Source organism: Sylvia atricapilla, chromosome 15 (genome assembly GCF_009819655.1).
Source record: "Sylvia atricapilla isolate bSylAtr1 chromosome 15, bSylAtr1.pri, whole genome shotgun sequence".
In the NCBI taxonomy this organism is placed as follows: domain Eukaryota; kingdom Metazoa; phylum Chordata; class Aves; order Passeriformes; family Sylviidae; genus Sylvia; species Sylvia atricapilla.
In genome coordinates, this window is record NC_089154.1 from 13956678 (window position 1) to 13973672 (window position 16995).

The 16995-nt window shown below is 40.2% G+C and overlaps 3 protein-coding genes across 5 annotated transcripts in view; 2 read left to right on the forward strand and 1 right to left on the reverse strand.

The window, feature by feature from the left end:
• The window catches only part of PARN (poly(A)-specific ribonuclease), a 139880-nt gene that overhangs the window by 77215 nt on the left and 45670 nt on the right, over window positions 1-16995 (forward strand). The gene's annotated exons all lie outside the window — the stretch shown is intronic.
• On the forward strand, window positions 770-8211 carry PLA2G10 (phospholipase A2 group X). Its single transcript, XM_066330411.1, has 4 exons — window positions 770-821; window positions 2221-2386; window positions 3830-3936; window positions 6375-8211. Exons 1-4 carry the CDS (start codon window positions 770-772, stop codon window positions 6518-6520), a joined length of 471 nt encoding a protein of 156 aa, XP_066186508.1. The 3' UTR covers window positions 6521-8211.
• On the reverse strand, window positions 7584-16876 carry BFAR (bifunctional apoptosis regulator). 3 transcript variants are annotated; one of them, XM_066330283.1, is made up of 8 exons: window positions 16858-16876; window positions 13475-13805; window positions 12448-12646; window positions 11941-12110; window positions 10505-10649; window positions 10098-10268; window positions 9581-9783; window positions 7584-8764 (listed from the first exon to the last, which is right to left on the reverse strand). In XM_066330283.1, the coding sequence occupies exons 2-8, from the start codon at window positions 13738-13740 to the stop codon at window positions 8572-8574; spliced, it is 1347 nt and encodes a 448-aa protein (XP_066186380.1). In that variant the 5' UTR covers window positions 13741-13805; window positions 16858-16876; the 3' UTR covers window positions 7584-8571. The 3 variants fall into 3 exon arrangements, with proteins under 3 accessions (XP_066186380.1, XP_066186378.1, XP_066186379.1); XM_066330281.1 differs by lacking the exon at window positions 16858-16876 and adding an exon at window positions 14272-14497; XM_066330282.1 differs by lacking the exon at window positions 16858-16876 and adding an exon at window positions 14353-14493.

Genomic DNA, 16995 nt, shown 5'->3' on the forward strand with positions numbered 1-16995 from the left:
ACACATTATAAGGATAAAAAGTTTATGTCCTTTTCTTTAAGATGCATGGCATATTGCATATGAATTCCTCAGGCACAAGACAGCTCATCACTTCTAGTTGTCATGGATTTAAATCAAGGGACTAGGAATTGTCCCAAAGTTAGCAAACCTCTGATGAAACCAGGAATATGACTTGGAAATTCTTATTTCTTCTCCCTGACTTGTATCACTCCTACACCATTCTTCCCCAGTTGCCAGGAATTGAGACACAATGTAAGAAATCTTCACTTTTTTCAGAATCTCCAAGGCCATGCATGTCATGCCATTAACCATGGTTCCTCCAGACATTCCTGGCTGTCTACAACAGTTCCCATTACTAAACACTGAAGAGCATAACCAGTTGTCACTTGTAATGCTGCAGCCTTATTGCAGGGTTTTCAGCTCAGAATTTACTGAACTCGTACTGCCAATGAAGATAACACTCTCAAAGCTAATTTAAAACAAATCTATTTATAACCAAATGGATCTTCTGCTATTCCAGAAGCAGAATTTCCCACTAAACATACAGGTAACATTCTGGAGCAGGAGCCATGCACAACAAATACTGTTCACTAATTTAGCAAGGAAGTTCAGTGTCAACTCAGCAGTTTTGAAATGAAACTGCTATTGACTACATAACCAGGAAGCTTTTCTTAATTCCTCAGGATATGATTGCTTGTAATCAATGCATGTGCAACTTGCATGTGCAAGTTTAAACACCATTGTTTCAACACTTCTGCCCCTAGATGACATGCCCAAAAAGCAGGAGGGACAAGATCTGGGAGTGGTCACCAGTCAGGAGAGTACTAAATGCTGCCTCGGGATCCTTCCTAAAGTGTTTTTTCACCATTCCCACACACAAACCAATTGAATTTCTTACTGAGGTGATTTCACGAGGTGTTTAAATTCCTTTCTTTCATGACATTACAAGTGCCAGAGGTCATCAGCATCCCACACAGTTCAAGTTACTCAACTGTGACCGGTATTTTTTCTGTCAGATTTTCCATAACTGATTATAGTTAATCATATAATCTATTATGATACAATCTATTACAAAAGATTAGTCTATTATGCTATCATAATAGCTTACGTGTTTATGCAGATTATATAAAAACTGCATAATCATACTGTTATTTTGTAGGAAAGTAACTATCAAAACCTTCAACAATGAAGTCTAACTATATTTTTTCTGCTGTTTGTCTCCATCACAGGTATTATCAGTTATTAAATCTTAGTATCTTTTGGAATCTGTAACCAGTACTGGAGTTTAGGTTTATAAACTGTTTTCCTCAAGCCAAAATAAGTAATTAGTTTATTTAGTAAGAAATTCTAATCAGAAGCCTTCTAAAACTAATTTTTTGTAGTCATTCAGCTTCTTAAAAATTTGCTGTGAACACTTGGAGCCTGCACTTCAAGGAGAGGCTGCCCATTACCATCGGGGTCTTCCGTGTGTTAGTTCAGTCTCTGAGATGATATGAAGCCCTAAAAATGTCACCCAGAGTCTTATTTTTCTGCTGCTTGGGACCTCTTGCTTTAGTACTGCTATGAGGTGGTTCAAACAGTTCCTAAAGTAAGTTTTGTTCTGGAGAAATAAGAGTGAGAATCACTTCAACAACAACAAACCCAAACAAAAGTAAACAGGAAAATAACCAACCTTTCTAATTTCCCTGGATAAGACTCCAAGCAGCCACCCATTTCCCTTCCCTACATCCACCACATCCCTACCAGTTATTTGGCTGCTTTGTCTAAAAATGAGGAAAACCAAAACCCTATCATAAAGGACCTGTTTGTTCCAATGTAAAGCACTACATTCTACAAAATAACGTGGGCACAATTGCACGTTATGTTAAAAACACTGCAACCCTGGGGCAGCTAATCTTAGCATCTGGGTGGGCCTGGAGCACAGAACACACGCTGGCCCTCACCAGCTGCAGGACTGGAAATGACTGGGCTGCCACTGCCCACTGCCTCCCTGGGAGGAAACCACTGCAGCTGCTCCCATTGCTCAGTATCCTGCTCACTGGGGACAGAGGGGACTGGGGACAGAGGGGACTGGGTCAAGCAGCGCGACCCCAAAGTGTCAAAAATAAAACCGGATTATTTTCAAGTACTGCCATTTATTATCGATGCTTTAAAAAACCCAAACAATCCCAACTATTTTATAGTTGCGTGTTGGACTCAATACTAGTTTTTCTCCCCCAGTTTATAAAGGCACTTTTGGGGAAGGCCGTTTGAGGAACCGAAGAGGAATCCTGGAATTGGCCGGAGCCATCCGCTGCAGCACGGGGCGCTCGCCCTTCGCCTACCTGCGCTACGGATGCTACTGTGGCCTGGGGGGAAAAGGATGGCCCAAGGACAGAGTAGACTGGTGAGACTCACTGCTGACCTCACTCATTAACTGCTGAGTGCAGATGACAAATAAAAGGAATAAAATATAAATCAGGCCTGTTTGAGACAGGGAACTGAGTTTAAACACAGATTGCTAAGCACTAAACTCTGAAGCACTGAAATTGTGTTTCTGTAGATCTACACGATCTTGCCTTTAGTTCCAATCCTCATTGCATTAGTACATGATTCACAGTACAGCTGAGTTTCTTTGCTGTTCAGCAAAGAGATAAATAACTAAAGTCTTGTTGGAGAAGCTTTAAAGTTCAAACATGGAAGCTATCTAAAAGAAAAATTAAGAAACAAAGGCAATAAAAAATCTTTTGATTTTACTGTCTTCCATGTTATTATTATCCAAAATAATACGTAAGAATTATGCAAAATTCAACCTGCTGAAATGATTCTAAAACCCAAACCTCCCCACTTAGCATTAAATCTCAGCATACTGACTATCATCGATGCAATTTATAATTGAACATTAACTGACAAGAAAATGATTGTCTGGGGTTTGTTCTGGTTTTGTTTTGTTGTGTGGTTTGGTTTTTTAAAATTTCTATGCATGAAATGGAGTTTCTGAGCTGTGCTGTTCAACTGTTATGTACCACAGGATCTTTACACAGTGGTTTGTGGGGAATGACCAAGTAATTACTTAATAAGCACAGGAAAAACAGTAATTGCAAAGTGAGAGCTCACAGCATTAACTTTTCCTATTGCACACACAAATTCCTCAAGCAACCGAAACACCATCTACCTACTGTAATCTGATGGGTTTAGTCTATCAGGAGGAAAACTGAATGAAGGAATAAATGCTTTGTGGATACACCCAGTTCTTCCAGCAAGTAAAAAAAAAAAGGGTGTAATTTATAGTTTGTAGCAAAAACTTACAAATTACCTAATTTCAGGTCCTTGTTACTTCTTCTACTTGCTTTTCTGGCCTTGCAATGATTCCACACCAGAGACACTACAGCAGCGTATTTTAATGCCTTCTTTTAAGCATTAAAATGTCATGAATTCTTACTGTTCAGCTTCACAATGTCATAGAAAGCCTATAAATTCTTTGTGCCAATAATGACAAGAACAATTTTGAGACAATATTTTTGAGCAACTTTCCAAATTTTCTAATAAAAATGAGCTCATTTTGTGGAAAGGGCTAGGAGAAAAGCATATTCACATATAAGTGAGAATGCTCTGGAGATTCAATTAGCTCAATGGATATCAGACATTTTTCCTCATCTCTTATCACACGAAAAAGTAGTATTTTTTTCCCAGGTGATCTATTAAACAATCACCCAGGTTTGGTTCCTGAGCAGGCCATGGTTGTACACTCACTGATGCTGACTGTTTCATTATTTCACAGCTGTTGCAAGCCCCTGCTACACCCCACTGAGACTGTGTGACCATAAATCCCCATTTCTGTCCCTCTCAGGTGCTGCTTTCACCACGACTGCTGCTATGGCAGGGCAGAGCAGGCAGGGTGCCAGCCCAAGACTGAAAGCTACCACTGGGAGTGCAAAGACAATTCTGCTGTGTGTGGTGAGTGAGCACTTGGGAGTTTTTTGGTGTTGGCCTCAGGGTGTTTTGTTATTTTTGTTTGGTTGTTTCTTACTTCTACTCATTAGCTCATTAGAAAGGTGTTTTCTTAATTTACTGTAAAACTCTTAGTTTACCATCCTTCCTTTTGTGACTTTTTTTGCCAGGATACACTGTGCCTCCAGAAAGCACAGCTGAATCAACTGAATGCAGTTTGTTCTTCTTAACCCTCCCCTACTGACTGACATAAACAAAACTGTGATCTGAAAGCATCTATTACCTTTTCAGAAAACACAACCATCCTCCTTTTACATCTGCTGAGGAACACATGTTCTGCTACTCCCTGCAAATCTCCTGATGGAGAGCAGCTACAAACAGGAGACAAGAAAATTCTAACAGTTTAAATAGGATCTTTTCTCTACTTAGCAGAAAATATTTCCCATAATTTGAAAGTTGATAATGGAGATGGTTTTGGTATATTTATCCCCAATCAGTTGCACTGATGGCTGCAATTTATGAATGAATTAATAATTACAGTTTACAGTTTCAAACAATGAGCTAACGAAATATTGGATGAGTATGTTTATTTCTGGAAGTCAAATTAACAAATATTAATTGGAAAATATTTACAAAACACAAGTGTAAAAATTGCAACAGATTGCTGACCACATCCTGATAAATTTTGTTTGAGTCTTCCAAAATATAATTGCCATGATGAGATAAGAGAAGGACAAAGAGATCACCAAGAAAGAACTCCAAAAAATGGTCAACAGGAAAAAGCAGCTTTTCTTTTACATTATTTGTTCACAAATCCCAAAGTTTTAGCAAATGCTTTCCACTATACTCAGACTCATTGAAACTGTAGTTTCTCATAAGCCCCCAATATTTCCAGGCTTTTTTTCTTCTTGTTGTCATCACATTTTTGTATTGGTTTTTTGTTTGGGTGTTGTTTGGGATTTTGCTTGCTTGTTTTTAAAATCAGATGCTTAGCCAGTTACTTTCCATATAATTTTATGCTTCTACCTAGAATGCAAGTGAGCTTGAGAGTTGGTTATTATTTGCACTACAGAAATGCAAAAACCCTTACATAAATTTGTTTAAAACAAGTCTGATTTTCTGACTCCCATGGTTTCAAGGCAACAGCTGGCCATTCACAGAGAACACAAAACCCTCTCATTTCATAACTCAATTTAGAATTTGCCTGACCCGAAAACAAATGAAAGTTTGGACATTACTTCCTTTCCTCCTTCACATTCAGTGTTTACTTTGCTCAAATGTCTACTCCACTCAGAATCTCTACTTGCTCATTCCTTCCCCTGCTCCAGATGTACAAAGCATTAAGAGATAATCAAACTAATTAATCACATTACAGTCCACCCTGATTTGGCTGTAAAGATTGTGCTCCTGACAATATTCAGAATACTGGCCAAGATGGCAGGCATGGTGTCAGGACACAAGTCCCTGGTGAGCATGGAGAACACAGAATCTGGAGCAATACCAGGAGAAGAGCAGAAGAAGGAAAAGTTCTCAGTTCACATATTTTGATTTTTTTATCCTATAATTTCGTTCATGCTACCTGTGCTATTGAGTATCTCTTAGGGCAGGTGGTTGCAGCAAAAACACATATACATTAAGAAGACTTGCATTTCATGGCAGAACTTGAGTTCATTCACAGAACAGAACACTTGTTCTGCTCCTGGACAAATCTCAAGCAGAGATCTGGCTAAGCTTTTAAAATGGTAAACACTCAGACAAAATGTAATCAAGGATTCTTCAGTTTACAGACAGTTACAGAGAGAAAAAAACCCATACACGGCTGGGTTGGCACACTGAACCCAAAATATATTGCTGCACAAGAGAAAATGTTCATGCCAAGACGAAAGAGTCATGCCAAAGAATCTGTTAAGTTACACCACTACAATTATAAAACAAACATGACAAGCCATGGATTTTATCACACAAACACACTTTACCTAACTTCTTACTGAATGCCTTAATAAAAAAGGCATTTTTAGGGTGGTTTAGGCTGGACATGGAAAACCTTTGCATGCCATGAATATATCCCATGTATTATTTTTAAAGCTATTTCCTAGAGTAGATTATAAAGGGTATGTGAATGGAATATCTTCCCAAAGTCAAGTTTCACTAGAGCAAGAGGCACACACCACTTTCCAAAGAGGGAGCAGTTATCAGAGTTCCCTTATTAAAAAACTGGGAGAGGATTATTTAAATCTTGGTCTGTCTGTTGTATTGTCACCTGCCAAGATGGGTGATCAATGACAGGTCCTCAGTCTTACCAAAGCTCAGTACAGTTCCTACTGCACTTGAAATGTAAGGCATTTATATGGCAAATATGGAACGTGAGGGAGCAATTCTTGGTATTCCACTTGGGATTTTTAATTTCTTCAGACTAATATCAAACTTACTGTGTTTTCTTTCAGACTCACTAGAAGATCAATGTCAAAAAATGGCATGTGAATGTGACCGTGAAGCTGCCAAATGTTTTTCTAAAGCTCCCTACCACAGAAAATACCTTTTGTGGCCAGACTTTATGTGTGGTGAGATTCAGCCTTTGTGCAGGTATTAGATACATGACTCTCTTATGTATTTAAATCTAAAATGACTTTTTATTTTTTTTTTCTGGCCACAGTAATGATAACAAATGAATTTCCCCTTTCTTGATACTCCTTCATTCCACCTCAGCCTCTCCACCCCAAAATGGCCAAAGTAAACATTTTCCCTCTTATTTACCTTCTCCCACACACTTTTATTCACTGAATAGAAATCTGAGTTTATCACCTTAAGGAGTAAACTGACAATGTTAATTTTTGTTTATATTCAGATTCACAGATTTTTCAGATTGATGATATCATTCACTGTGAACTTTTCATCCCTCCTCCACTGGCTCTAAGATACAAATCAAACTTCTCCACTAACAAATCTCAGCACTTGTTAACTTTGAACTGACTGGAAAAAATGCATGAAGTTACAGTGTCAGCACAAAGAGCCTCTTGTCTACATTAAACACTTATTACAAAGCCTAATTTAAGTGTTGCATTTCATTCACCTGCAGTAATTCTCCCTGCATTGAAGAAGACCTAATATAATATCCTTTTCTAACATTTACTTTTTAAATAGAGTTTTCTAAACAGCTGCTTATTAGATATGGCTCAAACTCCTTACTCTATGTACACCCTGAATTTCCTGTAAGAACAGGGAGGAATTCCACCCTCAGAACTTTAGAGCCAGATATAAAAATGCAAATGCAAACCATCACCAAAAGGGAAACATGAAAAAATGTAGAAGTTGTTGGGACCAACTGGCTTTCCCACAAGTGTTTGATCCTGCACAGCAAGAGTTTATGAAGCTCCAGGTATAAAGCTGGTTTTAGCTAGGGTCACTTCATAGATATTTTTAACCCTTTGGGAAAAGAAATCAGAACCCTGAATTGCTGAATAATACACTTCTTTGTAACTGTTGATTTTAACAGTTATAGAGCCAGGAGTGTTTTATGTCTAATTTCACCCACCTCAACTTCCTCAAAGATGCAGGGCTAAAGAACAAGTCAAAGCTAATGACATGTACTTCAATATACAAAAGAAAGAAATAAATCAAACCCCAAACAAAATAACCCACCTCTACAGGAATAGTGAAGATTTCAAGAGAGATCTTTAATTGTGAAAAATATTCATAGGCATATTTAGTTCACATTACTGACACAAATGAAATAAACAAAACAACAAACAAATGCAGAATGCAAGAGGACAAAATTCTTGAAAAAAATCTTACCTTTTGATTCAGTCAAAGGAACATTCATTAACAAATGTCAATCCTGCTTCCACAAAGTAACTTTCCAGTCAATATTTGCTCACAGACATAGATACACACATTCTATTGCCATAAGTAATTACAGTATCAGGTCACTTTGCCAAAATAATCCTTTTTAAGAGATAACCCTGAATTTAAGAATTAGCAACAGAATTCAAGAACAGAGAACAAAAGGAGCTATTGATGAAGTCTAACTGATCTGAATAAAAAAATTCCATAGTAATTACCACATTTTCAAAGACACAAGAAAATTCAAGTAGTCTTTGCCTTCAACTGCAGGAATTTTGGAAAAAACTCTACTGTGAGACTGTGTATAGGGCAGTCACAATGCTACATGTGAAGACTGAAATACAGTTCTTTCAACATCAAGCTATCCAGGAAGGGCATTCCTTTGGCAAACTGAAGTTGAGGAACACACTGCTGGTATAAAATGCCAAGTTTAAAAGAAAACGAAAGAAATCACTGCAGCAGTGCAGAAGACACTGATTTTAAGGCAGGCTTGAAAATACAGAGAATGCTCAGGACAGAATAAAGAAATTTATCTGATACAAACAGGGTGAGATGACTGCATGAGTTTTACATGGCTATACAAGAATGTGCTTTTTTTTTTTTTCCAACAGAAAATTCTTTTTTCTTTCATCCTCCAATTTGGAATCAGCTGGTTTAAGAGTAACTTACCTTAAAGCTTGTTTGTATGTTTAAATTAACATAATCCACCGTTTTCACTGCCACATACACAAAGAAGAAAAGCAAAATTTATTCATGATGTCCATTTTTAGAAGCTAAACAGCTCAAGAGTTCCAATGCCAGTCACTGCACTTGTGTCTCCAGACGCCTTATCTCTGTAACCACAAGATCAATGTTTATAACTGGGTTAAAATACAAGGCCCAGTAAAACAAACAATTGCAAACAAACTGAGGAATAAAAGGCCAAAAAATGGCAACAAAAAGTCCCTGGGTTGAGACTTTCCAGAAATGGCTCCACATTCTGTGAGGAATAGTCCTGTGAAAAAGGAAAGGGAAAAGCTTTAGAGGGACTTTCTGGTTTTTGTTACCAGCTCTAAGAAAAGCTAATAGGTGCTACAGCTTTGAATTACTTAGCTCTTACTCGGGTACCTGTAAAAAACTCCATTTTGCACTCCAGGACAAACGTCCCTAAAGCCCAGCAGTACCAGATTTGAAGAGGAAGCACTAAGTCAGTGCCCTCAGACCCTGCAGCCCAGCAGGTTCCAGTGCCACATGTCAGCCCTGCCTCTGCCGTCCCCGGTCCCTGCTCTGGTCCTGCCCTCTGCCGGCTGCCAAAGGGGAAACCCACCACCCACCGAATCGGGGATTTCTCCCGTGCAATTCCCAAAGATCACACCGCCAGGGAATGTTAATATGCTTGAACTAACACTGAGGTAGTAACAAACCCCAGAGATTCCGATACATTATCAGAACTAGTATCAGTATAACTAAACTTATTTACGATTCTGAGGGCTCCTCCCATAATAACTACACTGTATCATGACTACATTGTGATGTATCTAGTTCTCAGCTGACAGATAATACCAGGAATCATAAGAGGCAGTTCTCAAGGTAAGCTTTAGTATCTCCCTGTGAACATGCTTGTTACTGTTTCCACATTTGTACATCTGATAAGTAAAACCAGCTCTAAGAAACCCTTGGAAGCATACACAGGAATAAAGGTATTCAAGAGCAAGCAGTAGCATATGTGGGAATGCAGATTCACATGTTGTTATTGACTTCAGAGTCTGGGTTAGACACTCATTTCAGTGAGCAACTGTAAGGCTCTCTTCCCAAGCTTGGTAAGACTTACTTCAATTCTCTTCTTGACCAGAGCCTCCAAAAGGAGACTAATTCCAGAACAGAGAGCAACATGGCATTTACAATTATAAATCTTGATGTCCAGTAGTGCACATCTAGCCAATCCCAAGCAAATTCAGCTATCAGCTGGTATGGCAAAAATAAATATTTTACAGTGAATTCTCTCCATTGCCTCCAAGAAGGATCTTTAAGGTCCTGTAAATTAGGATAAAAAAACTTAATCAATTTTCTATTAAACTGATGTAATACTGGCTTATTTCCATTAATCTTTTGTTGAAAAGCTGGGGGTTTTATACACTGGAAGCCATAATTTATCTTTATTATACTTGGTAGTAGGTAATGCTGTAATGCAGTAATTTCCATTAGATTAGAACATCACTTTCTGTAGTCAAGTGAACTTCAGAAGAACCAGTTTGAAGTCTTAAAAGCCTAAAATCAATCCTATAAAATGTAATGGATGAAAGCTCATAACTAAAGGAAGTAGAATATTTAATGTTTTGAATACTTACAAGCAGTTTTGTGACAGTATCTTCATACTTGTCTTCTTGCATAGGACAAATGGTGTGAATGAAAGGTAGGAAAGCTTCCGTGTAATCAAACAAATATAGGTATAACATACTGAGTCTTGGAGAACTCTTCAGTGCATACAGAAGAAAGAGTGATTTTCCTGGGTTTACAGCCTAAAAGGTATCAAATTATCGAGTTTCAATCAGTGGAAAAATAAAATGCCAGTTCTTAGATTTTCTGACAACCATTTGTCAAAGGGTTGTTTGTCAAATACAACAGTTCATTAAACTGAGCAGTTTTTACACAGGCAATTCCACTACTTTAACACTCCTCCTGGGTTTAAGAGAATCTTCTTTTAAATGCATTGCTTCAAAAATAATTAATGTACATGAAATGACACAAAATTTACCTTATATTCCCAAAGATTCTGTGGTGGTTTAACACCTAAAGCTTTCACACGTTCCAGTTCTGCCATAATAGCTCTCCTATGGTTACTGTTCTCTACACTGTAAGGCTCTTTGGTGAAATCCTCCTCGGTCAGTGTTAGGAGGAGTCTACAAAAGCAAAGAATTAAGAAGGTAAACAGTGCCTGATTTATTAAAAAAAATATTATTATTGATCTAATACCAATATCCAGCTGAGACAGACCAAACTGTCTAAAGGTTTAAAGTTAGCAAGTGTATGTTCATCACAGCTCCCAGATACTCACCCCCATTTACAGACAATCACAGAGGCCTTTGATTCACAAAGATGGTGAATACCCAAAACACAAATGCATATTCATAGCCTCATTCTCCACCTCGTATGGTAATTAGCTAGACAACAATTAAGCATGTGTAGTTTGCCCTTTGAAATGGGTCGGTGGTCTTTCTCAAGGGGAGGGGGCTTAAAATGAGGAAGTAAAATGACTCTTCATGGCTCTGAACTTTCTACCTTTTCAATGCAAATGTGACAAACAGCTCTGGTAGGACTCCCATTTCCCCAGATACATGATTTCCAATGGCTTTCAGAGTATGGGAGTTTCTGTAATTGTCTTGGGTTCCTAAATCTATTTATCAGGTTCTCTGTTCCTCATTACAAACAGAGCTAAGCAAACAAAGTTGACAAGCAATCAGTTATTGAGGCCTGGGAAAGTTAACTCAAATCTGGTTTTCTTAACTAACCACAAACCTTTTAATTTTTAACAAACTTTAATTAATTCCAGCAAAGCTTATCTCTAACTAAAATCTTAACCTCTGTAAAATCCTTAATTCTTTGAAGTCCATGTCTCTAGCCTATTCACCAAAAAAGATGACTAACAATTACACAGCTGCATACTGAAACAATAAGCTACTGATACAAGGCAGCACCTTTTGGCTTAAAGAATTATAGAATACCTTGGGTTTGAGGGACTTTAAAAGATCATCATTACATTGCATATCAAGTGTTCTATGCCAACTGCATTCAGAGCCTGGGTTTTAAATTTCCTTCTTTTCCAGCTTCCTCTTGCCTGCTCTTGGGTGGAAGACATATGCATATAGCACATGCACACTTCCACAAGAAAGGAAAGGTGGAAGGAGTGGATAATACACCAGCAGAATTTTACTCTCGGTATCATTTCAGCATTTGCATTGTCAGCATTTTAAAAAGCTCTTAAAAACATTCCAGGTAGCTTGCTAAGTATCAACTACTGAAAGTTTTCAAGAGCAATTGTTAAAACTTCTTCTGAAATTTGTTCTGATACATCACCAATAAATCCCCACAAACTATGTAACACAGTAGGGTCATTTCACAGTAAGCCACCCATAATGAATTTATCAGTAATCCAATCCCATACTAGCTGTCCTCGACCATCAGGCCTCTCACCTTCCATTGACTTTCTCCAGTAAAAATCTTTCTTTGTAATGTGAAGCCCATGGACCCAGCTGCTCCAGCCAGAGTATCACTTCCTCAGCAGTCCACTTAACAACAGGCTTGTGGACAAGAAGATCATCTTCAAATTCTCTGCTACTCCAGTGATAGCCGAGTAGAACTACCTACAGCAGGTAAGATTACAAAGATGAATAAACAAAGATCCTTTACTTGCAAAGCAAATACATGAAAAATATAAATAAACACACATTAAGAGGCTTGACCATAGAGTCTTCCATTTCATGGAGACTAGAATGCTCAGCCTATAAGAAAGTCCTTTGAAGTTTTACCCACTAACTTTCATTTGCTGTACACTGCAGTTGTAGCTCCTGACAGACAGCTCTGAAGTAAAAGCTGGAATCTCTTCTGTGCTGACTATCTCTTTTCTGTGCATGTCATTTAAGAATATTTGATTGCATGCTTAAGGAAGCAAATAGGGAAAACCAACCAGATGAAACTTACTGCTACACAAGTTAAAGCTGTCAGAACGCCTGAGAAAAACCCTCCTCGGGGATTAATTCTTCCTGTGCTCCGAACTGTAGGCACCTGGTCATTCCCATACTTTTGGAAAGTTGCTAAGCTGCGTGCTACATCACTGTTCTGTTGAATATCTTCTTTTCTTTGTTCAATGGCATCAGAAAATAGCTTTTCAATAACATCCCTAATAGGAAAAATATTTGTCATTATACTGTAACCACCGAGGCTTAGTGTTCAGAAAAGGGACTAATTTTTGGATTTTTGTTTTCCAGCCTTTACTGAAGACTATCATCTTTCAAAGTAAGAAAAAATCAGTTTTTAAATCTTAGTAAACTTAGATTGATATCAATCACTGCCAAACAACATTCTCCTTAGCTTCTAAAGCTAAAATACCACATAACTCCCAAGTAATTTCTGATATTAAATTAGAATTCCATGTGCCACTGGCAAGCCTCAATTATTAAATAATGCTAAGCAAAAGACAACATAAAAGCCTACCATCAATCCTACCATCTATTTATTTAAATATTATAACCATATTAAGCATTATTAATAAAAAACCTTGTGGGTAATTCAAGACAGCAAATAGATGTTTCTAGCTTTGTTCTGAAATATGATCACATTTCTTCCAATAAATAATTCTTACTACAGAAATTACTACACAATTATCCAAGATCAGTCTAACTTAGAATTATTAGAAAACAACCAGCTGTATTAGAAGATTGAGGACCCTGCTCCTCCATCTCCCCAAAAAATTTAGAAGAGGGGAAAACCCTCCCCCAAACAAACCTCCTCCCTCAAAAACAAAACCAACCCACCCACCCCTTGATTCCACGTGCTTGAACAGTTCATTACAAGTGCACAGGCTGAAAGTCTTTGGGATTTCAATTTCATTGTGATAGTTCAGGCCACCAATTATCTGAGAATCTCTGCAGCTAACTCAAGAAACCAGATAGCTCATTTCTGTGGTTTCACTTACGTAAAAAAGACATTCACAAAATAGTTCACTCACCTGAGAAGGATGTTGACTTTGGGGAATCCTTCCCATTTTTCTCTGCATTCAGGGCATTCATTCTTCTTGGATGACACCCACCACAGGGCCAAGCAATGCCTACAGAAGCTGTGCCCACAGTTCAGGGTGGTGGGATTGATCAGGATGTCGTAGCAGCAGTGGCACAGGAACTCACTGACCGATATCTGCCGGCCCAGGCCAGGAGCAGGGCACCGTTCAACTTTTGCCCCCTCTGTTTCCCCTCGTGAAGTCTCATCTTCTTCCATTTTCCTTTATGCCTTACTCAAACAGAAAAAGCTCTTAGATCTTCAGGCCAGATAAGGCATTACTTCTGCAAAGGGACATGAAAACAGTTATTACAGAAGTTTAGAATCGTAAGCAGTGTGATTTATCATTGCACCGCTTTTGTCACTCCGATGGTTTTAAATTTTTTTAAGTAACTCAGCCCTCCCCGAAATGAAATGTGATCTACTTTTTCAACAATATATTCACTGCCAACTACAATCAAAACCAGGTTATAGATGTAAACAGCTTTCTTCTCCTGTGTTACAAAATACAGGAAGGTGAAACAAAGTAACTCACTGTGATTCACATGACTTTTGACAGTGGCTTTAATCAAGGTTTTAGTAAAAGAAACCAGTCAAAGTCATTAAAAAGCACAGAAACAGAAAACAATAGTGAAATTAGAAACCTCAGACTTCCTAACCTGTATTTCGCTGGCAAAGCACAGGCTGTTGGCTTTCTAAAACCGGAAACAGCACTAACAAGAGGAGCAAAAAACCCCCAAGATTTTGTACCTGAAAACATTCTTCTAGTTATCCCAAAAGACAGAGGCAACAGGATTTCTGTGGAAAAAACAGGGGAAAAAAATATTTCACCGCTCAGTCTGCGCCAAGTAAGAGCCAGCAGCAGAATGATGAATCCTAGCTTCTCTCCTGTGTCTTCCCAGCTCCAGCTTCCTCGGGCAGAGCACGGCCCTGCAGGGCAGAGCTGAGCTGGGCAGGGCAGAGCTGAGCTGGGCAGGGCAAGGCAGGGCAGGGCAGGGTAAGGCAGAGCTGGGCAGGGCAGGGCTGGGCAGGGCAGGGCCGAGCTGGGCAGGGCAGAGCTGGGCAGGGCAGAGCTGGGCAGGGTAAGGCAGGGCAGGGCAGGGCCGAGCTGGGCAGGGCAGAGCTGGGCAGGGCAGAGCTGGGCAGGGTAAGGCAGGGCAGGGCAGGGCAGAGCTGGGCAGGGCAGAGCTGGGCAGGGCAGAGCTGGGCAAGGCAGAGCTGGGCAGGGCAGAGCTGGGCAGGGCAGAGCTGGGCAAGGCAGAGCTGGGCAGGGCAGAGCTGGGCAGGGCAGGGCAGGGCAGGGCAGGGCAGGGCAGGGCAGGGCAAGGCAAAGCAGAGCTCGGCAGGACCGTGCAGAGTAGAGCAGAGCCGTGCAGGGCAGGGCAGGGCAGAGCCGTGCGGGGCACGGCCGGGCCGGGCAGGGCAGAGCCGTGCAGGGCCGGGCAGAGGCGAGGAGAGCGGCCCCGGCCCGGCAGCCCGCAGCAGCCCCCGGCCGAGCAGAGCCCGCAGCAGCCCCGCCGCTTCCGCCCCGCGGCTCCTCCCTCAGCACGGCCGCTGTCCCTCGCCTTCTCATTTCCAGCCTTGAAAATCACCGGACGTCAGCGCTGCGACACTCCCATTTCTGGGAATACACGCGCTTCCACATCGGTGGGGACTGAGGAACACTACGCACCCGGCAGCCTGCCTTCGCAGAAACTGAACAGGGCTGATCGGACAATGAAGATTCGAGGTGTAATCTTAGAAGTAAATGAGACTTTCGGGTGCTAGTTTGATTGCAGTGCTAACACACCCTGCACAGTGACTATTCCTACCAAGGAAGAGTCTATCTCTGCACACATTCACAATTACTTCTGTCAGTCTCTGTTCCCTGACTGAAATTCTTTTTGACTAGCCCCCCAAAAATTGATCCACTCTCTACAACACCCTGAGGTTGTAGCCAGGTGGGGAAGGGCCTCCTCTCCCAGGGAACAAGTGACAGGACACAAGCAGGGCAGGTTTCGGCTGGACGACTGGAAAGAGTGATTAGATGTCCCTGGAGAAGAGAAGAGTGATTAGATGTCCCTGGAGGCGTTTAAGGCCTGGACACAGACTCTGAGTGAGACAGGGGTGTCTGGCCACAGGCAGGACTCAGTGATCCCACAGGTTTTTTCCAACCTTATTGATTCTGTGAATTTTAAAAGTACCTCTGAGATGTACTTTTTCAACTGTTCAACGCTGTGACATTTTCTTTTAAGACTTTGTTCCAGTTTGATTCAAAACTACAAGTCCACTTCAAATGATATTTTGGTTAATTATTCCAGCCCATTTCAAGAAAGAAAACAGTCTCACATTGTTTTCCCTCTCATATTATCCATTTTTTTCCAGAGAACCAATCAGCAGATCTTTAAACTCCTCTAGCAATAAAGAATTCAACCTCTTCTAGATCTGAGGATGTGCATCTAGATCTACCTTGGCATGCAAGGTGAAAATGCAGCCCAGAATACTTGTTCTAGAATATAGGTTTTTTACTACTTTTTTGTGTCTCTTCACTTATCTCCACATTTAACGTTCAGTAAAGTAAAAGAGCATACAAGTGTTTGATAGTCTGTGCAGCAGACTTGAATGATGTGAAAACATGGCCTTTCTGTTCCAGTTCATAAAACTTTTGACATATAAAAAGCCATGGAATCTCGAACTAACTGCTTGTATTGCCCTCTCCCACTTTTTAGGTGTTCCTTCTGCTTATGTAACAATACCTACATGTTGAAGTAAAAAATGTCTAATCTGTAATACACACTATTTCAATTCCTACTGAAGTACTTAGTACCTTACTGTTTGACTTGCAGTTTCTTTTGTGCGTGAGGGAAGCAAAGAGTTCCCAGATTTGTCAGCTACTTGGGGGAAAATGTCAGGCTTCTAAAACAGCCATGAACAACTTCAGGTGCCATGAGCACTTTAACTAGAAACTGCAGAAATGCATCTTTAAAAACTGAGGAGTAACATGAAAATTTTAGGCTTCAGCCCATTTACTCCAAAATAAAAACATCTCTGCCATTTTAACTAACATCTTACTGAAACTCCATTTAATAATGGGAATGTCTGTTGAATAAATTGCTCATACTGAAAAGGCAAAGCTTAATACTGAAGAATCTTTAAAAGCCTCCTCCACTAAATCCTGCATGATTATTTATCTTTTTCTGTATGCAGAAATCCCCCCCCCTCCATTGGCGGAGAATCATTTGCTTTCATCCTGCTGGAATTCTGAAAAAACTTTAGGAGCCCTGTGAACCCCATCCCTGCAGCACAAACTGTGAACTCCCGCGCCCACAACTCGTGCCCTGTGTCCCTGTGCAGCACCTTGTCTCTGGGGCAGCTCTCCTCCCACGGCGCTGCTGCGGGCCCATCCTGCTGACCGCTGCCACAGCCACCTATTGAAGTGTCGCCTGTAACGGGAAGACGCTCCTTCTGCAGTACGCCGAGATCTCCAGTTTCCCT

Coding starts and splice junctions, on each gene's coding strand:
- PLA2G10 (XM_066330411.1), top strand. CDS start 770: ATGCCCAAAAAGCAGGAGGGACAAGATCTGGGAGTGGTCACCAGTCAG. Junction 2,387..3,829: donor CCCAAGGACAGAGTAGACTG/GTGAGACTCACT, acceptor TGTCCCTCTCAG/GTGCTGCTTTCACCACGACT. Junction 3,937..6,374: donor AGACAATTCTGCTGTGTGTG/GTGAGTGAGCAC, acceptor GTTTTCTTTCAG/ACTCACTAGAAGATCAATGT.
- BFAR (XM_066330283.1), bottom strand. CDS start 13,740: ATGGAAGAAGATGAGACTTCACGAGGGGAAACAGAGGGGGCAAAAGTT. Junction 12,111..12,447: donor CAGCTTTAACTTGTGTAGCA/GTAAGTTTCATC, acceptor TACCTGCTGTAG/GTAGTTCTACTCGGCTATCA. Junction 10,650..11,940: donor CTGGAGAAAGTCAATGGAAG/GTGAGAGGCCTG, acceptor TTGCTTTTGTAG/ACTCCTCCTAACACTGACCG.